The sequence below is a fragment of the Anabrus simplex genome, chromosome 1 (genome assembly GCF_040414725.1).
Source record: "Anabrus simplex isolate iqAnaSimp1 chromosome 1, ASM4041472v1, whole genome shotgun sequence".
NCBI lineage: Eukaryota > Metazoa > Arthropoda > Insecta > Orthoptera > Tettigoniidae > Anabrus > Anabrus simplex.
The window spans coordinates 392,668,786-392,689,856 of record NC_090265.1 but is presented as its reverse complement, the minus strand read 5'-3'; the positions used below and the strand labels follow the sequence as shown (position 1 = coordinate 392,689,856).

General features: G+C 39.5%; 2 protein-coding genes across 2 annotated transcripts in view; one reads left to right on the top strand and one right to left on the bottom strand.

Moving 5' to 3' along the window:
* Nucleotides 1-2,643, bottom strand: part of Ufc1 (Ubiquitin-fold modifier conjugating enzyme 1) — a 31,101-nt gene extending 28,458 nt beyond the window's left edge. The window contains exons 1-3 of the mRNA XM_067143497.2: nt 2,299-2,643; nt 2,013-2,144; nt 1,765-1,932 (exon numbers count right to left, since the gene is read on the bottom strand). Of these exons, the coding sequence (XP_066999598.1) occupies nt 1,765-1,932; nt 2,013-2,144; nt 2,299-2,421 (423 nt within the window). The 5' untranslated portion in view covers nt 2,422-2,643. The remainder of the gene's footprint in view (nt 1-1,764; nt 1,933-2,012; nt 2,145-2,298) is intronic.
* Nucleotides 2,644-3,451: 808 nt separating this feature from the next.
* ifc (delta4-sphingolipid-FADS-like protein ifc) overlaps nt 3,452-21,071 on the top strand; it is a 125,765-nt gene continuing 108,145 nt past the window's right edge. Inside the window, exon 1 of the mRNA XM_067134997.2 lies at nt 3,452-3,711. Within this exon, the coding sequence (XP_066991098.2) occupies nt 3,630-3,711 (82 nt within the window). The 5' untranslated portion in view covers nt 3,452-3,629. The remainder of the gene's footprint in view (nt 3,712-21,071) is intronic.

Below are 21,071 nucleotides of genomic sequence, written 5' to 3'. Positions count from 1 at the left end.
GGATTTAAGCCACGAATATGGTGGTTGTACAGCGCTGGTCTTTGCCATATGACAGGCAGTCTCATAAGGCTTCAGATTTCTTCTACCAAATTAGCTAAATTTGAAATAATATTCTACAAGTTAATGCGTTTAATCATTCTGATATGGATTTAGTACCAACCCGTTTCCAAGGCCAGAATTTCGATCTCCCCAGTCAACACACTGAAACTACCAGATTCCAATGATGCTTGCAACGATTTTCATGTAAGGTCGTTCAAATTTAACTTGGCTGAAAAACTGTTTGCAAGAAGATTTAATCTACCTCTTTAAATATATGTATATTTGTTCTATGTTTTCTCAATAGTTCAAACAGTAACTTCCATTTCAAATACGGACAGCAACAATGGACATTGATTCTGCACAAGGCGTTACAGCAGGCTTGTCAATTTCAAGTTAGAGTAATTTCATTTTTTAACATTAAAGACAAAAGTTTTTGCAAGAAGTGAGGTCAATTTGTGTAAATAATATATATATTTATATCTTTTGCATTTCCCAAATAGTCCTTAAAAAGACATTGGGTTCTTCCATTTTTTTTTTTTGAGTTTCTAATTTTGCTTTTTGTAATCTACCACGTGATTTTATGGCTGATGAAGTCTCAAATAGAGATAAAACATGTCTCTAAATATTTTTAATATGTTTTCAATTAAATAGTTCACTTATAAAGTTATGTGTATTGATTGGGTGGACCAAAACCTAACATTGTTTCTTAGTTTTAACTGTATCAATACGGATCTACACAATGAAGTTCGTAAATTGTACTAAGTAGTAAGTTCCGAGCTGTCGGTGGAGAGATTGTGTGGAATGACATCAGTAGATGAATATGTTTGAGCGAGGTCTTTAAAAGTAGGAAGATCACAATATGAAGATAAAGCTGGAATAGAGGAGGACACATTGGGGCAAATATTCATTTATAGGTTAGGGGAGTTAGGGATTGGAATAACTTACCAAGGGAGACGTTCAATAAATTTCCAATTTCTTTGCAATCATTTAAGAAAAGGCTAGGAAAACAACAGATAGGGAATCTGCCACCTGGGTGATTGTCCTAAATGCAGATCAGTAGTGATTGATTGTAGAAATTATAAGTTAAAGAAATTCTGTATTGACAACAATTCATGTTCATGCACACTTGTGCACAATAAAACATTTATTAATAACATCATTTGGAGAGCATTAATTTAAAGCATTTTGTTACTGAGTGAAGCAACCATTCATTTTTAAAAGTGTTTTTATTTTAATTCAGAAGGAAGTGCAGAAGTTATAAACTTCATACTGTTAGTTGTAAAGTTCATATAGAGATAGAGGAAGGAAAGGGAGCAAAGTACCTAGGAGATGTATACACCCATGAAACCGATTGTACACCGACTCTTGCAGATACACATAACTGAGGAATGGATACCTTATTTACCGTATTACATGTTTATTCATGTTCATGGATAATCAGGAGCACTAGTTTTAACGGACCTATAATGCAGGCCAACTCTTCCTTTCACATCTCCCTGGGTACTCCATGGCCAACTGACATTAGCACATTAGATATGAGGATCATACCAAAATCCTGACTCAATGTTTTACCACACGATGCTATTAGGTAGAAAGAGCATAATATTAATACTAACTTGGATTTAATTCTTTAAAAATGTTCGTCATCAATACAAAGATAGAGGATCCTTATTTTAGAACATAAACATAACCCTTAAGACAGTTAAATATTTCTTTTATACTTACACCTAATGCCATTGCATGTCCAATACCAAATTTTGGAACGTTTCTTGCCCATAGAGGTTTAAAATGGTCCGTCAAGCATATTTTACCACCTCGATACATTTTTGCTGTCTTCCCATCAAGTTCTGGAATGGCTATTTCTGGTGCAGTCGTAGGATAAGTAACTGGAATCTGGAAGTTAAAAGGAGAATATAAATATCCCCATGGCAAATAATTACAGTGATCATTAGCATTCAAGTAGGCCTACTTACATCAAATTCCACATCAAATTCATATTTTAATAGATTGTGTATGTACCAACATTTTCCAAACCATCTGGTGCCTTCCTTATTTGATTCTAGACGAAACCAATCATTATCTGCACTTTTATTATTTTGAACATACTGCAAGTTAGAAAAAGACAAACATTATTTTATTATGACTAACATTATACAGCCTATGAGTGGTATATTTTACATTACCAGGCAGTTACCATATGGCAATTAAGGTTGGATAACACTACCCGTATTTCTCAATCCTCGTAACTTCTCATATTACCTTAATTAGACTCTGATATTCTTCTTTCAATCTTTGAACCCACAAATCTTTGTCTCGCGGTCCGGCTTTAGTTTTAAGTAAAGGAATCCCACTTAAAGCCTTTTTTGTAGCTTCATCTACCATTTTCAGCTGTTCGAGTTGTCAAATTATCCAAAATATAGTCCCTTAATTGCAACACCGGTGGTAAAAAAATTGGTTATAATCCTTCGAGTTCCCTTCACTTATAGAACAACATAATTGAATGAACAATGAATACACTTCTCCACATGCACCAAATCTTTACAAATCTAAACTTATGCAATCAGCTGTTGCTCTTTAACAACAGACACGACTCACTGAAGTCGGAAGTGTTCACGGGAATAGATAACGATAATCGACAGATATTCTTTGATCGATAATTCGGTTGAGATGTGCTGTTGACTCGACTGTATCGACTGTGTTAAGCGGGAACCAAAGAAGAAAGCGAGAATTTCGCGTGCACTTTCATCTGTCTGCATATACGGCGAACACTATTTATTATGACAACGGCATGTTTTTACTGTATTCCTTTGTGAACCCGGATCAACTGTATTTGATTCAGATCAATCAGTCGTCCTCACTTAACGATAACGCTTCTATTACTGCTGTGAGAACACCATGCATGTCAACATGGTCCTCGGAAAGTATTGAGGAACATAGTCCTTTAATTTAGAATGTAATATTTACATTTTATTGAATATATTTCTTCCCTCTTTTGATTCCAATGTTAGTACTTTTTTGCTATGCTTCATTTCATGACATTGCCATAACGGTTGTAATATTCAGGGATAATTTACAACTTCATTGCTTCCGCCGTGACATAAATTTCAATGTTTCGCTTGCTAGGTGACTGCATACTGAGAATTTTGTCCAGTGGCCACACATGTATTAGTCTGCATTAAATGTAATAATGACTGTTTGTCAATAATGTTAAAATACACATATTGTATTGGCATCTTTTTTTTTTTTTTGACATTGTAAGTGTTTGCTCTCTCTCTTTCTTGATCAACTCACTCTCGCTTGATATGACATACATCGCAATAGGATATATCGATTATCGAAGTATATAATCGATTGATATTGTTAGAGTGCCAAAGTGGGCGGTCACGGAATTGGAGTCATTAGTCGTCGAATCAGTACCCAGTGGAGTTGGTTATGTGACGAGACGACCTAGCGTGTGATCTAGTTGGTAGCTGGTGATGTCACATCACTGATGTGTAGTCTAACCGGTACTGTGACCGTTGTTAATGTATTTACCATCTTGCTTTGCGTCTGAAGTGCAGTGAAATACAATTTAAATAAGTTTCAGAACAATGGGAGCTCATGTTTCCAGAACTGATTTCGAGTGGAGCTATACAGAGGAACCACATGCGAGTCGCCGGAAAGAAATTCTGGGTATGTAGCATTTTTTCTTTTCTTTGTTGTAGTTTCCCGTTTCTAATTTTTTTTATCAGTGTCCTAAATATAACTTAGATGTTGACTGTCACACAGCTAAGTTATTACATAGAATGTTTTATCAGTACCGGTATATAGGCCTATTTTTTAAATGTTCTCCCTCCCGACCCGCCCCTGAGATGCTGGACATTTCTAAATAGGAAGGATGTTACGGAGTTACTAGAGATTTTCAGGATATATGAATTACGGAGTAATTTGAACTCAGCTGTGTGGTTTCATTCATCCAGTGGAGTGAATTGCTTCTTCCTTAAGTGTTATTCCCGTATTCGGAAATTCCCTGAAATGGTTTCCAAGATTGATTGGCGATTCTCATATAGGTCTACAGCTGCGACAAAGATCAAATGAGAGTAAGAGAGAGGGGTGCGAAGCCGTAAGGATGGACTGTTCACCTGTAAAAAAAAAAAATGCCCTGTAGCTTCCAGATCAATATTAACATTTTGTTTTGCTTAAAATTGGCTGGTACTCACTTATCTTATTCTGTCTCAAGATGAACATTCACACATCTTCACTTAGGCTGTGATACTTTTGGTGCGGAGTCTGCATACTTCTGTGTAGTAACTAAGCACCTCCTTAGCTTCTGTTTAATTTGGCTCTGTGGTCTAATTCAGTTCAATACCTCATTAAGTCTTTGATAACAGAGTCTAACAATTATCTCTTTGGTCTCCCTCTGTGTATCTTACCCTCCACGACCAAGTTCTTCATTCTCCTAGGTAACATCTCCATTCGCTTAACATGACTCCACCCCCGAATCTGGTTTAAATAATAAATTTTATTGCGCACAATGTGCATAGAAGTTCACAATTAGATAAGACAGCGTGGCGTCTAATGCGCTCTGCATAAGTGTTAGTCCTTAATAAATTCACTAATCGAGCAGGACCTCGAGGAACACTTCTGGATATGATATCTTTCACATACTTGGTCACATAGCCTACACACACAGTTTATGTTCGGATCGTGAAAAACTTTATTTTTGCACATCTTGAAATGGAATCCGTGTACAGCCAACCTCGTAACTATGTGTCTCAGTTGGTAGCCCGTTTCCATCCATTTTCGATTCGTCATGGCCTCCGTTGAGTAGAAGTCTTCCCAAATGTCCCTCTTTTTTTCTCTAAGTTTATGCAACAGGTTATCGTATGCTGCGCCTCCTGGTAAAACAAGATTGTATCTCAGGTCCTCAATCAGGAAGGTTTCTCTCGCGAGTTCATATACAAGTCGAGATCTTGTAGTTTTTGAAACACTGAGGACTCGCTTCAGATATCTGGATTTTATCTTTTCCAGGTCGTTTAATTGCTTCAAACTCAGAAATTCCCCTATGATCTCAAGCCCATAGGTTAACACTGGTAGCACTTTTACTCGAAAAAGCACCATGGCTGTATCCACTGCAATTTGTGTGATATTCTCGATGTCATTCATCGCTTTCAGAGCTGCAATAATTCTAGCTCTTATATGGATCCTGAAACTGCTGCATGTGGTCTGCAAGGTTACACCTAGGTATCTAAAACTGCTAACTCTGCGAAGGCGGACATTATTACACCATATGTGCTCTGTTTCCTTTAGTTTACCTCCTTTCCTGAATACGACTAGTTCAGTCTTATCCTCATTTATTTTCATTTCATTCTTGTTTGCCCAGTCCACTAACAAGTTCATCGCACGTTGTAGTTCTGTTATGTCTTCAGCCGCAATTGCCATGTCATCAGCATACAGGTACATTTCTGTGTCTGTATTTTCCTTTATCTCTGACACTACATCAGAGGTGAAAGCGTTAAATAATATAGGGCTAAGTGGATCACCTTGAAGAACTCCTATAGTCTGCGGTATCCAATCTGACGACCCAATGCCATCGTCCACCTGTATATAATTCTCAGCCAACAGGTTTGATATGAGTGTTGTGACATTAGATGTTCCGATTAACTTCTCCAGCTTATCTATGAGTAACCTTCTGTTTACCCAATCAAATGCCTTGGAGAAGTCAATGAATGCCACAAATAATTTGCCTCGTGGCATTTCTAGGGTGATACGAATATGATTCAGTAAATTCTCCAATGCCATAGTTGTAGATCTTTTCCGTCTGAATCCAAATTGCTCCTCTGGTAACAGTGCATCCAATTTATTCATCACTCTCTTCGTTAAGATCCTTGTCAGAAGTTTCAAACCTGTTTGTTCCATCGCGATCCCTCTGTAGGAATTCGGATCATCTGCGTCTCCTTTCCCCTTATATAGCATTCGGATTGTTGCCTTCCTCCAATCTGTTGGGACCCTTCCAGTTTCGAGGCATTTGTTCAGTAAGGCACTCCATACCGGTAACAATTCCCTCACTGTCTCTTTTAGATGCCCATTTCTTACTCCATCTGGTCCTGGTGTTCTATTGCGCCTTCCTTCCTTGATGGCCTGAACGATTTCATTTTCCGTTATTAAATTTGATGGTTCTCTGTGATCTGGACATCTGAATGTTGGTCTCGTATCTCTCAAAGCAATTGTTTTGTTGAGGTGTGATTTCCATGTTTCCATATCAATCTTAGAATGTATTTTGCTCGTTTTCGGCCGTAGAGTCTTGTATGGATCCAATTTAGCTTCTTCTATGATCCTCTTCTGTTGTTCTTCTATGTACTGAATCTTTTTTCTCTTCAGGAGCTCTTTGTACTGAACTCTCTGTTGCCGGTACTCTTCCAAGTTTTCTCTGTTCCTTATTTCTCTTGCCCTGTTCAATTTTTCTAATGTACTTCTCCTTGCCTCATAACATTGTTTGTCGAACCAAGGTTTTGACTTTCTTGTCCCCAAACTTAGAGGAGCCGCTTCCTCATAGCAACTTGCTATCCACCATGCTGCGGAATCTATTTCACCTTCATCTATCATTTTCTTCACCTCGTTGATCTGGCTTGTCTTTGCTTTCACTTTGTTTATGTCTATATTCTTTCTGATTTTGGCTCCTTTTCTTAATTCAGCCACCTCTTCCGTCTTCGTGATAATGTCTGTGCTCACTGGTAAGTGCTTTCTTACAATGGAGCCATCTTTGAGGACCAGCTTTGTTGTTCCCAATGTTATGAGACCCCTTGAAAGCATTAAATGCATACAGCTTCATCCATAGAGTGTATTCTTAACTTTGCCCTTATCTCTTCATTCAAAGTACCCCCCTGCTGTTCAGGTTTGTACCAGCAATCATTCTACCTCCCTTTGCCTTTTACTTTTACCGAGCTCGATAGTTTCAAGTTTGGATGTGTTGTTCGGACTTCATCAGTGTTTTAAATTAAGATTGTAAATTGTGGCATAAAAAAAAGTGTTTAATTTATTATTGGGTATATGTGTGCAAATGTCTTCCAATTGTAGCATGGCTGAAGATGACCAAATATATATGGGGTCGAAACTAGTCCCAGTTTTATAAGACAGTATACAAGCTTTTGGTATTGAATAGGTGGACCCTTCCCTACCCTTCGATAGTGATCAGTTGTCAGTAGGACCATAATGTAACTAATAACTTAACTGTAAATTAAGTTACACAATTGTAAGTTTCTCAAGAAGTAATTGGATTCTGTTGCATAGATCTATTGTAGTACTGTATTCTTGGCAGTAGGTGTCGTTAATATTTATCAATCGATCAGTCATTACTTATCCACATTTAGGGCAGTCGTCCACGTGGTAGATTCCCTATCTGTTTTCCTAGACTTTTCTTAAATGATTTCAAAGAAATTGGAAATTTATTGAACATCTTCCTTTGTAAGTTATTCCAATCGCTAACTCCCCTTCCTATAAACCAGCATGTCCTCTCGAATTCCAACTTTATTGTGATCTTTCCTTCTTTTAAAGACACCACTCAAACTTATTCGTCTACTAATGTCATTCCACGTCATCTCTCCACTGACAGCTCGGAACATACCACTTAATACCAATGGAGTTGGTCTGTTATTGGACCCCGTTTATCATCATACCATTGCGTACTGTCCATCTCACATTATCAAGGTCATTTTGCAGTTGCTCACAATCTTGTAACTTATTTATTACTCTATAAATAATAACATTATCTGCAAAAGCCTTCCCTGATTGCACTTCTTTACTCATATCATTTATATGTACTGTATAACAAAACATAAAGGTCCAATAATACTGCCTTGAGGAATTCCCCATCGTCGCCATAAGACCTATCTGTGTCAGTGCGATGTAAAGCAACTTGCAAGAAGAGAAATTCCCCTCTTATTACAGGGTCAGATAAAGCTACTCTAATTCTCTGAGATCTATTTTCCAGAATTATAGCCACCCATTCAGTCACTGTTTTGTCCAGTCCATTTACACCTCATTTTTGCCTGTAGTCTCCCATGATCCACCCTATCAAATGCCTTAGACAGGTCAATTGCAGTACAATCCATTTGACCTCCTGAATCCAAGATATCTGCTATATGTTGCTGGAATCCTTCAAGTTGAGCTTCAGTGGAATAACCTTTCCTAAACCTGAACTGCCTTCTATCGAACCAGTTATTAATTTCTCAAACATGTCTAATATAATCAGAAAGAATGCTTTTGCAAAGTTTACTTGCAATGCATGTCAAACTGACTGGCCTGTAATTTTTAGTTTTATGTCTATCACCCTTTCCTTTATAAACACAGGGGATACCATAGCAATTCTCCATTAATTTGGTAGCCTATAGCTCCTTCATGCAAACAATAATCAAATAAAGACATATGCTGTTGGGTTTATGCCGTGTCAAGAAAATAAGGTGAAATTCTTTACGTTTTGTAGAGAACTTTGCTGTGCGTCTTCAGAAGAAAATCTAAACTGTCCACAAGAAAGGCTTATGGGATGGGAATTTTAACGAACAGACGGACGCAGGGGCTATGGGAAATCCACTTTCGCCCGTAGTGGCTAAGTTCTTTATGGAGCATTTTGAGGAGGGGGCTATTGCTTCAGCACCCCTCAAACCTATGATCTGGTGGAGGTATGTTGTTGATACATTTGTGGTCTGGACAGAAGGTCCTGAAAAACTTCATATATTTCTAGGAGATGGAGTTGGACGGATGCCTTCCTTTCTTGGATGTTCTAGTAAGAAAGAAACCGGACGACTCCTTAGCACATACCATCTATCGTAAGCCTACGCACACAAATCGCTATCTTCATGCATATTCTCACCACTATTCAGCATAAAAACAAGGCATTCTTACGACACTCAACAAGAGAGCGAGACGAATTTGTGGGAACCAAATATCCAGGTAGAGATGGACACACTGTCACGTTCAAGGGTTAATGGTTACAGCGACTTGCATATTCATGGAACCGTGCGACCAAGCAAAGCTCACAGAAGGAAGAATTGAAGGGAACTGCCTACCTGCCTTACATTCACAACACCACGGATTGAATTGCCAAAGTCCTCCGCAAACACAATATAAAAACTGTGTTTGGCACAGTCACTAAAATTGCTCACAGTCTGGTTAAAACCAAGGACAAAATGTCCCCACTTTTACATCCTGGGGTATACAGAATACCCTGTACTTGCGGTAAGGTATACATCGGCTAAACATGCTGGTCCATTGCTACTCGTATCAAGGAACATGAACGAATTACTCGTCTCAACCAGCCAGACAAATCTGCAGTAGCTGAGCACGCTCTATCGTCGGGTCATGATGTCATGTTCCAAGATGCTCGAGCTCTTACCCACACTAGACACTGCTGGTCCAGGATTATATGGGAAGCTGTGGAAATACGTAGAAATCCTAACAATTTCAACAGGGACACTGGCTATCAATTAAGTAATTTGTTGTTGCCAGCCTCTAAGGATTTACGCAGGTAGTTACCTTCCCTGTCCCTTCACTGTTGTTTGCTATTTCGTTTCGATGTTTTCCAAATTCGTACATTCCTCATCGCCAGATGTTTCATTCCAGGCTTGTGTCAAGGTCATACTTTCATATGTGCGTACACCTGTTATGTTATGTGAACCTCTCAGACTGATTCTGATGGTTCCGTCAGCTTCCTCTCCGAACGCTAGCGCTGTACTGCATCTGGTGACGATCAAACGTACCTCTTCCACTGTTATTATAACGTCTTAATTCTAACCTCATCGTCTTAGAAGCCTTTCTCGAGGACAGATGAGATTTTTTTCTGAAGACTCAGAGCAGAAGTTCTCTGTGAAACTTAACTAATTTCACCTTATTTTCTTGACACATCGTAAGCCCAAAAGCCTATATCATGTCTATAAGTACGGACCGTGAAAGCATGAATGGCAATAATCAAATAAGTACGTCCGATATGCTATGGTATCCCAAACCATTGTCTTTAGTATATCTGCTGAAACCTTATCAATTTCAGCTGCTTTTCTAGTTTTCAACTTTTGTATCTTATTGTAAATGTTATCATAGGTAAATTTTAATACTTTTTTAGTATTAGTCACATCCTCTAGCTGGACATTATCCTTATAATCAACAATCTTTACTTACTGCTGACTGAATACTTCTGCCTTTTGAAGATCCTCACATGCACACTCCCCTTGCTCATTAATGGTCCCTGGAATGCCCTTGGAACCTGTTTCTGCCTTAAGTACCTATACATACCCTTCCATTTTTCACTAAAATTTGTATGACTGTCTATTATGCTTGTCATCATGTTATCCTTAGCAGCTGACTACTTTGCTAGATTCAATTTCCTAGTAAGTTCCTTCAATTTCTCCTTACTTCCACAGCCATTTCCAATTATATTTCTTTCCAGTTTGAACCTCCTCCTTAGTCTCTTTATTTCTCTATTATAATATAGTGGGTCTCTACCATTCCTTACCACCTTTAAAGATACAAACCTGTTTTCAAATTCTTCAACAATTGCTTTAAACCCATCCCAGAGTCTGTTTACATTTTTTTACCATTTTCCACTGATCATAGTTACTTTTTTAAACTCCCTCATGCTTGTTTCATCAGCCTCCTGCCTAATAGTGTTAAACTAATGTATTATTAAGGTCCACCTTTTCAATACAAAATATACAGAGTTTAAATTACATAAAGGATTAGGTACTCGCTTCGACCTAATAGTAGGTCATTATCATCCTGAAGCAAAATTAAAACATAAATACCGAAGAAGGTAAACAATGTAAAGATACATAAGGTCTCTTAAATGTACATGCCATGTGAGATATTGAGAAAAGAATTATAGAGACGTGCAGCACTATGTTAAAAAATAACTGACAGAGATTCATAAAAAGTCCAGTGTGCATTAAAAAGATGTCAAAGATAGCAATCCTTGAGTTGCTGGGTAAGGAGATTAGTATATGCTGGCTCCTTTAAGATGCTGTTATCCAATTGAAGAACAACTGAGACGAAGTTACCTCGTTTTTCAAGATATTCATAGACGTAAAAACACATGGATGCTAGAAAGGCTCTTCTGTTTTTTGGAACTTGAAGGAAGGTGATTGTTGCGCGTGGAGGCTTAAGAATCGAGAGATGTGCTACACTACGTTAAAAACTAGAAATCTATAAAAAAGTCCAGTGTGCCATATAAAAGTTAAGTTGTAAAAGTAATCCGTAAGTTCCTGGTCATGGAAATCGTAAAAGGCTGGCTTTCAAGCAATGCTATTTTTCATTCAGAGATCAGTTGAAATTGTAGTAACATTGTCTTCTCAAGATATTTATAAATTTGAAATATATGTGGATGCAAAGTATGATGCTATTAACATAGTACTGCACGTCTCTATAATTCTTTTCTCAATATCTCACATGGTATGTACATTTAAGAGACCTTATGTGTCTTTACATTGTTTAATTTCTTCGGAATTTGTTTTAATTTTGCTTCAGGCTGATGATGACCTACTATTAGATCAAAACTAGTCCCTAATCATTTACATAATTTATACTCTGTATATTTTGTATTGAAAAGGTGGACCTTAATAATACATTAGTTTAATTTATTGTAATCACAGTTCAGTACAGATCTATCATAATGAAACTTATTTCATTTAATTACTGCCTAATAGTCCTACTTTTAAGATCTTCCTTTTTATCACATTTGTTTTTAACTAGGACAAAAACAGCTTCATTGTCACTAATACCATCTATTACTTCGGTTTCTCTATAAAACTCATCTGGTTTTACGAGCACCACGTCCAGAATATTCTTCCCTCTAGTTGGTTCCATCACTTTCTGAATCAGCTGTCCTTCTCATATTAACTTATTTGCCGTTTGTTCACGCTTCTTGTCGTTTGAATTACCTTCCCAATTGACATTTGGTAAAATGAGATCTCCCACTACAGTCACATTCCTTTCCATATCGTTTCAGACATATCTTATCAATATGATGCCTCTTACCTATTCTAAATAACATAGAATTTATGTTGTGGCCTGTTTTGTTATACTTCACGTATTGTAACTTATACCGTACTAGTAAATTCTTGGAATATTTTTAGTCTGAACATTAAAAGATACCATTAAGTTTACATACAATAATTATTATTCTAACTACAAAATTAATAGTCAAAATGGGCCTTTTGTGCTAGTTTTCCTTGTAGAAACAGAATGGAATAATTGTCATATTACCAGAGGAGTAATATTTGAGAATTAGCTCTTCATTGTTCTCAATATAACACAAAAGTACTGTAGTTACAACTTGCTTCCTGGATATAACATATCTATTAACGGTGAGAAATATGACAGAGAATGTGCAAAATTCTGTTTAGACAGTAAAATGGATAGTAAACCACCAGCTCCTTGCGATCTAGTTTTCTGCGTCCCTTCGCATTTACTACAATTCTGAAAGACATCGGTCCCTCTCCCTAAACCGGGTTGATGTAACAAGATGTGTTTACGAGTTAGAAGATAGCAGGAATCGTGAGCACCACTGTTAATTCATTATGGGTACCTCGAATGAACCCGTAAAACAAGTACAGTTACGCAGACCACGTGCTTTAAAACAGGAGGTGGTCACAAAGACCGGGAGCACGGTACTGTATAGGTTGGGAAGTAGGTGCCGTAGGTCAAGTGTTGCAGTAGCTCACATGGCAAGCGGGCAGGAAGATATGTGATAGTGGACAGTCATTGAGGTAGGAGGTTCGAATCCCACATACGAATTTTTTTTAACAGCCAGTTGCCTGGGATGTGGTAATGTTGCATACTTGATAGATTCCAAGGACTGATTTGTTTATTTGAGCCTGTAAAAGACCGTATATATCGTTGCACTGGGTTTGGTGCTGGGTTGGACGAGGGTGTGGAGATTATGGTATGTGGCCAGTATAGGCTGGAAAGTGGGCGCTTTAGGTCAAGTGTCGCAGTGGCTCACATGGCTAGCGTGCGGTAGGATGTGTGATAGTTGACACTGCTCGAGGGTTAGGAAGGTTAAGTCCCATGCCAATATTTTTTTAAAGTCAGTTGCCTGGGATTTGGCAAGGTTGTATACTTCATTCCGGCATTTTTCACAGACTGATGTGTTTATTTGGCCCTGAAACGTTCCGTTATGGAGCTGGGTTGATAGAGGCTAGGAAACATGTGACAGGGTTTGTTATCCACGTCGTTTAGCGCAGCACCTGCTCGAACTGACGACCTCCGTGGCCGATACAGAGCTGCGCGCTATATTTTAAGAACCGTCTGGCCTGTTGCAACATCTCTGGCAAAACGGATCGGCATGCCTCTGTGATGAGCTGTCTAAGGTGACAAGGGCTGGCCGGCTCCGGTGCATACACCAGTTGTTTTACATGGCCCCACAGAAAAAAATCCAGGGACGAGAGATCGGGCGATCTGGCGGCGGTCCAGGGGACAGGTCCTCCCCTTCCTATCCATTTATCAGGATACGTCCCATGGAGATGGTTCTGAACGACCACCGCCGCGTGGGGTGGAGCTCCGTCATGTTGAAACCACATCCTTCAGCGGTCAAAGAGTGGTACGTGTTCCAAAAACGGCGGTAGTTCATCTTGGAGAAACCGCAGATAGCGTTGGCTGGTCAGATGGTCCTCAAAAAAATGGAGACCGATGAGGTGGTCACCCATGACTCCACAGCATACATTCACCCCCCACTGTACCTGAAAAGCTGCCTTTCGCACCATTGTTGTGGAATTGTGCTTCGTCCGTAAATAAGTCTCTAGAAAAGCAGGACCAGTATCCACATGCTGTAGGATCCAATGACAGAATGCCACCCGGGCATCGAAATCATGACAGTGGAGCTCTTGGTGTAAGTGCAAATGGTACGAGTGAAACCGATGGGTATGCAATATCCGCGTAACAGACGCTTGCCTGGTGTTTTTCTCCTGTGCAATGGCCCGTGTGCTATTATGAGGGTTACGCCGGATAGCGTCAAAACCTCTTCATTCTCAGCAGACGTCACGTGATCTCGATCAGGCCGTGTCCCTCCCAAGGATGCAGTGTCCCGCAGGCGTCTTTCCACACTCCGAAATGTCATGCCCGTCGGTTGTTGTCTATCCGGATAGCGTTCTTAGTACAGGCGTTGTCTGGTATGCATTCTGTCTAGCTTCTCGATAGATAAGTAACATATCCATATACTCGTCGCTGGAATACATCTCGAGGCAGTGAATAAAGTTTGTGTTGTGAATTGCTTCGAAGGAGGCGAGTTCGCGCAGCTACATACTTACCTGCCATCGCATGTTGTTATCGTTCCAGTGGGGCATACTTTGCCCTACCTGTGGTCTACGAAGCTTGGAACATGTTCGACGTAGCCACAGACCATCTCCCCATTCTCGTCCAACCCAGCACCATACCCAATGCAATGATACGGTGTTTTACAGGCTCAGATAAACAAACCAGTCCTTGGAAGCTGTCAAGTATGCAGCCTTATTACCACATCCCATGCAACTGGCTGTTAAAAAAAAACTTATGTCGGATTCGAACCTTCTACCTCGATCACTGTCCACTATCACAAATCTCCCCGCCCACTTGCCATATGAGCTACTGCGACACTTGACCTACGGCGCCCATTTCCCAGCCTACACAGTACCGTGTTCGAGGTCTATGCGCCCACCTCCTGTTTTAAAGTACGTGTTCTGCGTATCTCTATTCGTTTTACGGGTTCATTCGAGGTACCCATAGTGAATTAACAGTGGCGCTCACGATTCCTGCTGTCTTCTAGCCCATAAACACACGTCTCGTTACATTACCCCGGTTTAGGGAGAGGGGCCGATGTCTTTCAGAATTGTAGTAAATGTGAAGGGATGCGTAAAACTGGAGCGCAATGGGCTAGTGGACCACCGGTATATTTTCAGCTAAGAGTAAATGTAAGTTACAATTGAATGACAGTGATTGTTTTAAGTTCATATTCATTGTTCATCATAGTCTTTCTGAATTCGTCATTGGATCGATTTTGGAATTACTTTTCTTTCAGTATTGTGAGTTGGATCCACTGATTATTTTAAATTCATATTCATCCATTCATTCTTCATCATCACGTTTTGAATTGTGGTTAGTGATGAATTTTGGACTTTTAAACTGCCGTTACATTTCGTACCATTAGGGGCCGATGACCTTAGATGTAAGGCCCCTTTAAACAACAAGCATCATCGTTGTTAATATCAGTAGACATCTTCATTTGAAAATGAAAATTTCTAAAATAATACGCATCCTAATAATTATTAATCTGTGCATGGGCTGTATATATGAGCTTTTGGTTCTACTTAATTTCTTTGAAAAAGGCCCGTCAATAGCACCTTCCATTACAGAAAAATTTGGGATGCACGTTTTAGGTGATTCATCGTGTACGGTGTGTAAGGAGGTCGCCCCTTGTAGGTGAGGGTGGTAGAATACATCCACTGTCGTAAGAGGCGACTAAAAGGTGCCCCAGGGCCTCTCAACTTGGGAGCGTGGGTTGGTGACCACGGGTCATTTTAGCTGAGTCCTGGCATTGCTTCCTCTTGTGACGGGCTCCTGACTTTCGTCGATCCTGTTCGACCTCCCTTGGTCAACTCTTGTTCTTTTCCGACCCCGACGCTGTTAGGTTCCGAGTGCTAGGGAGTCGTATTTTCACGCCCTTCGTGGCCGTTGTCTTACTCTGGCCGATACCTTCACTTTTCGAAGTATCGGATCCGTTCCATTTTTTCTCTCTGATTAGTCTAGTGTTATACAGAGGATGGTTTCTTAGTTGCACTTCCTCTGAAAACTGTAATCACCACCATTATAAGTTCTGATGCACAAAGAGACCAAATGTGGCACTTGGTTCGTGTAAGACAGTAAGAAGTGGAGTGAGCAGTTTAATTTCCATGGATACGATGTGCTGAATTGTATACGTATATGATATTACAGACGCTGAATTCACTCCGACAATTTTATGATTAAATCCAGGTAGTTGGTATTCAGAATTTCAGGCGATGAATAATCAGGAACGATCTTGTCGGTGAATTTAGTGCCAAATGCAATCGCAGATTGTTCCGTCTCTTGCGATTTAGCGTGTTCGTAAGCTATAGGGTGCGTAACTTTGCGACTAACAATTTTGTGAATTGCTTTGAAATTTCAAATTCATCTCGTTCCAGCTTTTAAATCAGTCACTCCAAATGCTCTAGCTTTCGTGTACGCCCACCGCCTCATATCGGTATTATGCCTCTTGAAAATTGGACCACACGTACTCCGAGATGACCTTGTATTGCTCACGTTTTGTATCTTGTTCATATCTCTGATAACGAGATAGTTGTTCTTGACCCTCCTGAAGTGGTGCATGATTGTTTTCATCAATCACCATTTTTTCTTAGCATCAGTTGTTTCTTGACTTAATCGGAAGGAACACGTTAGCTAAAGCGTCATTCAGAAGTTCATATACAGGATCGACATCTCGGAAGGCAATTTGCATCAGTTCGTCCTCCTCCAGGATTTCAGTGGCAGTGGCGTCTTAAAGTTTCTTGATCAAACTGAAAATAGTGTTGTGCAAGATACAAACACAAATACACAATCTCAAGAATTCACTAATCGCAGAGCACAGTATACACTCATAAACGTAAACTTTAAACTCATTCGATTCTTCTTTCGGGACCTATGAGTTGGCCGTGCGGTTAGGGTCGCGCAGCTATGAACCTGCATTCGGGAGATAATGGTTTCGAAACCCACTGCCGGCAGCCCTGAATATGGTTTTCCGTGGTTTCCCATTTTCACACCAGACAAATTCTAGTACTGTACCTTAAGGCCACGGCTGCTACCTTCCTACTCCTAGCCCTTTCCTATCGCATCATCGCCATAAGACCTGTTTGTGTCGGTGCGACGTAAAGCAAAATTGTAAAAAAAAAATACATATTTCTTCTTCTGCGTTGAACAGTATTGTTTTATGCGGCTTCCGTACACTTTGCCTACGCTCCGAATACACTGCAGTAGGGCCTTATTATTTTTTCTTCAAGGCAACAAAGGCAGTGCTGGGATTTCCTGGTGCTGTTGCAATTTGAGGGTTCATCTTGTATTTTCATGCTGTGACCTCCATATTGTAATCTGTGTATAATAATAGGTATAAAAGAATTGTTGATTTTGTAGCCTTCCTCTGAATTCATATTGCTCTGGTGTTTCTTAATTCCTAGTAGTCTCTGGGGGTTTTCTTTCCAGATTCCAGGGAATAGCTGGTAAAACGCGAAATTGCATTTGACAGAACATAGATTTTAGCAGCTATCACCCTTTCACATAAAGTATGGCAACTATAGCATTGTTACTCCACTAACATACAGTGCTGTGTTAATTCTAAAAGGTATAGCACCTGGTACCAAAATCTATCATATACTGGTCGGGTGAACATATTACTGAAAGTTCAAAATGGATCATCTGTTTTCAAAACATTCTTCTTTAACAGGGTAACATGAAAAGAGCTATGTAATTTTTCATTTTTAATATTAAAGTTGTAGTTGAAACGAGCTAACTTCATACAATTTTTAATTTTGCTCAACATTATTCACCAACCTTCATCAGTTCATCACTATAAAGCAATTTAAATATCAGTATTTTCCTCATTCGCAACAAACTCTTTTAAATGAAGCATTTGTATGATGAAGTAATACTGTAGTATTCTCTACGACCGAGCTCGATAGCTGCAGTCGCTTAGGTGCGGCCAGTATCCAGTAATCGGGAGATAGTGGGTTCGAGCCCCACTGTCGGTAGCCCTGAAGATGGTTTTCCATGGTTTCCCATCGTCGCCATAAGACATATCTGTGTCGGTGCGACGTAAAGCAAATAGCGAAAAAACAAAAAAAAACAAGAGTATTCCCTACGTTACATAAGGGGATCGTTCCCAGTTGTACTTCTCTTAAAACAATCACAACCACCACCACCACCACCACCACTGTTCTTGACGTAATCGGAAGGAACACGTTAGCTGAAGCATCATTCAAAGGTTCATGAACAGGCTCGACATCTCGGAAGGCAGTTTGCATCAGTTCATCCTCCTCCAGGATTTCATTGGCAGTGGCGTTTTAAAGTACCACTATACGGTACCTTTGTAAGTTATAACTGTAATATTATGAAAAGTTACTGGAATAAAAAGAAAAGGCGGAGCTTAAACAAAAAAAATTCGTTCTTTCCCATTGAGTTTACGTATATAGTACTACGTCATTGACTTTTGCACTCAAAATGTTGTCCTCTCAGGTGTCTAGGGCAAAACTATGGAATTCTCTCCCTATCAGTGTACGAATATCACTTTAATAGCATCATTTAAGCGATCTTGTCGATATTTTCTCATAAATCCGTGAACAGTTTGCATGAATGTTAAAGTGAATGAGAACGAGTATGATGTAGATCTATCGTTAGCTAATGCAGGTAGAGAATATTAATCATTAACAAAATAACTATAATACTATTTATTCCATTAATTTAGGTAGTTTCTAGATGATATATACAGTCTTAAATAACTTTCAAATTGTCACTATGTACTGTATGTTGTAATTAAGTGTAACAGATGGCCGTGAGCTCTAACTTTGCCACATAAAAAACGTAATCTCCATATATCCATGACGGCGCTGGGAGGGGTGGAAGGTAAGGCTTCCACCATCCGTAACCTCGGCATGATGTGGAGTAGAGTGGTCACCTCTAAGCCCTCGCCACATACAAAGGCATAACATAAATAAAATGATACACTGCCGGAAAAATTAATAGCAACTCAGTGAATTTTCTCCTCATATCAAACTATTTCATGTCTCATTGTGACAGGTCATTACAAAGTAATACAATCTCTATATTTTCTGAAAGCTTGTTTTATTGTCTCTCTAATGCAAGGTAACAAATTAATTTATTGCCCATCACATAGCAGTCTGTGTAGTATTTCTTAATTGAAGGGACAAAACCAGCATTTTACACTTCAATAATTACTTTCTTATGTCGTCTCTAGTACTTGGTGGCATAGCCTTTTGACCTCAAAACTTCTTGACACCTCCTCGGCATGGAATCTACTAAATTTTGGAGAGTTTCAATGGGCATTTCATGATACCAGATATTAACAATAGCCTCAATCGCAGTCTTGTTCGGGGCTTCCTTTCTCTTATTTTCTTCAGAATCGCCCACAAATTTTCTATTGGATTTAGGTCTGGCGAATTTCCAGGCCAAGACAGTGCTGAGACATTTTCTTGTTCACCTAAGAAGTCTTTGACCACTTTTGCACGATGGCAGAATGCTGAATCATCCTGAAAAATGAATGGTTGTCCTGCAAATAAATCCTTTCCTGATGGTAACATTTTCTTCTCCAAAATCGTCTTGTACTTCTGCCCATTGATAGTAGATTCTAGGACATCAATACGCCCAACACCATTGTATGAGAAACACCCCCAGAGCATAACACTAGTTGGAACAGTTTTTAGAGTACAGGCTGGATTCAGTACTTCACTTGTTTTCCGAAACACTCGACAACCCGCATCACTTCCACCAATATTGACTTTAGATTCATCACTGAAGAGAACCTTACGCCACTGCTCAGCTGGCCAACGCTTCATACGTTGCTTTTTGATGAGCATTGTTTCTTTACAGGCTTTTTTGGACACCAAATCAAATTATCGAAATCTGTTGCCTAACAGTTCTAGAACAAACATTAACACCAGACGTTTCTCTCCATTTGTCTCTAAGTACTTCCGAGGTAGCAAATCTATTTTCCAGACATAAGCGATGCAGATAAAATAGGATAGAATAGTGCTAATGGGCGATTTCAATGCAAGAGTTGGGAATAGAATTGAAGGATACGAAAGGGTGATTGGTAAATGTGGGGATGATATGGAAGCTAATGGGAATGGGAAGCGTTTGCTGGCCTGCTGTGCTAGTATGGGTTTAGCTGTTACGAATACAATCTTCAAGCATAAAGCTATTCACCGCTACACATGGGAGGCTAGGGGTACCAGATCCATAATAGACTATATCTTAACAGACTTTGAATTCAGGAAATCTGTTAGGAATGTATGAGTTTTTCGCGGGATTTTTCAATGATACACACCACTATCTGATCTGTAGTGAACTAAGTATCTCTAGGCCTAGGGTAGAGAAAGTGAAATCTGTCTGCAAACGAATACGGGTAGAAAATCTCCAGGACGAGGAAATTAGACAGAAGTACATGGATATGATTAGTGAGAGGTTTCGAACAGTAGACAGTAAGCAGGTTCAGGATATAGAAAGTGAATGGGTGGCATACAGGGATGTTGTAGTAGAAACAGCAAGGGAATGCCTAGGAACAACTGTGTGTAAAGATGGGAAAAGGCGAACATCTTGATGGAATGATGAAGTGAGAGCAGCCTGTAAACGTAAAAAGAAGGCTTATCAGAAATGGCTCCAAACAAGGGCCGAGGCAGACAGGGATTTGTACGTAGATGAAAGAAACAGAGCGAAAGAAATAGTTGTTGAATCCAAAAAGAAGTCATGGGAAGATTTTGGTAATAACCTGGAAAGGCTAGGTCAAGCAGCAGGGAAACCTTTCTGGACAGTAATAAAGAATCTTAGGAAGGGAAGCAAAAATGAAATGAACAGTGTTTTGAGTAATTCAGGTGAACTCATAGATCCCAGGGAATCACTGGAGAGGTGGAGGGAATATTTTGAACATCTTCTCAATGTAAAAGGAAACATCCTGGTGATGTTGCAAACAGTCAAGCTCATGGGGAGGAGGAAAATGATGTTGGTGAAATTATGCTTGAGGAAGTGGAAAGGGTGGTAAATAAACTCCATTGTCATAAGGCAGCAGGAATAGATGAAATTAGACCTGAAATTGTGAAGTATAGTGGGAAGGGAGGGATGAAATGACTTCATAGAGTAGTAAAATTAGCGTGGAGTGTTGGTAAGATACCTTCAGATTGGACAAAAGCAGTAATTGCACCTATCTATAAGCAAGGGAACAGGAAGGATTGCAACAACTATAGAGGTATCTCATTGATTAGTATACCAGGCAAAGTATTCACTAGCATCTTGGAAGG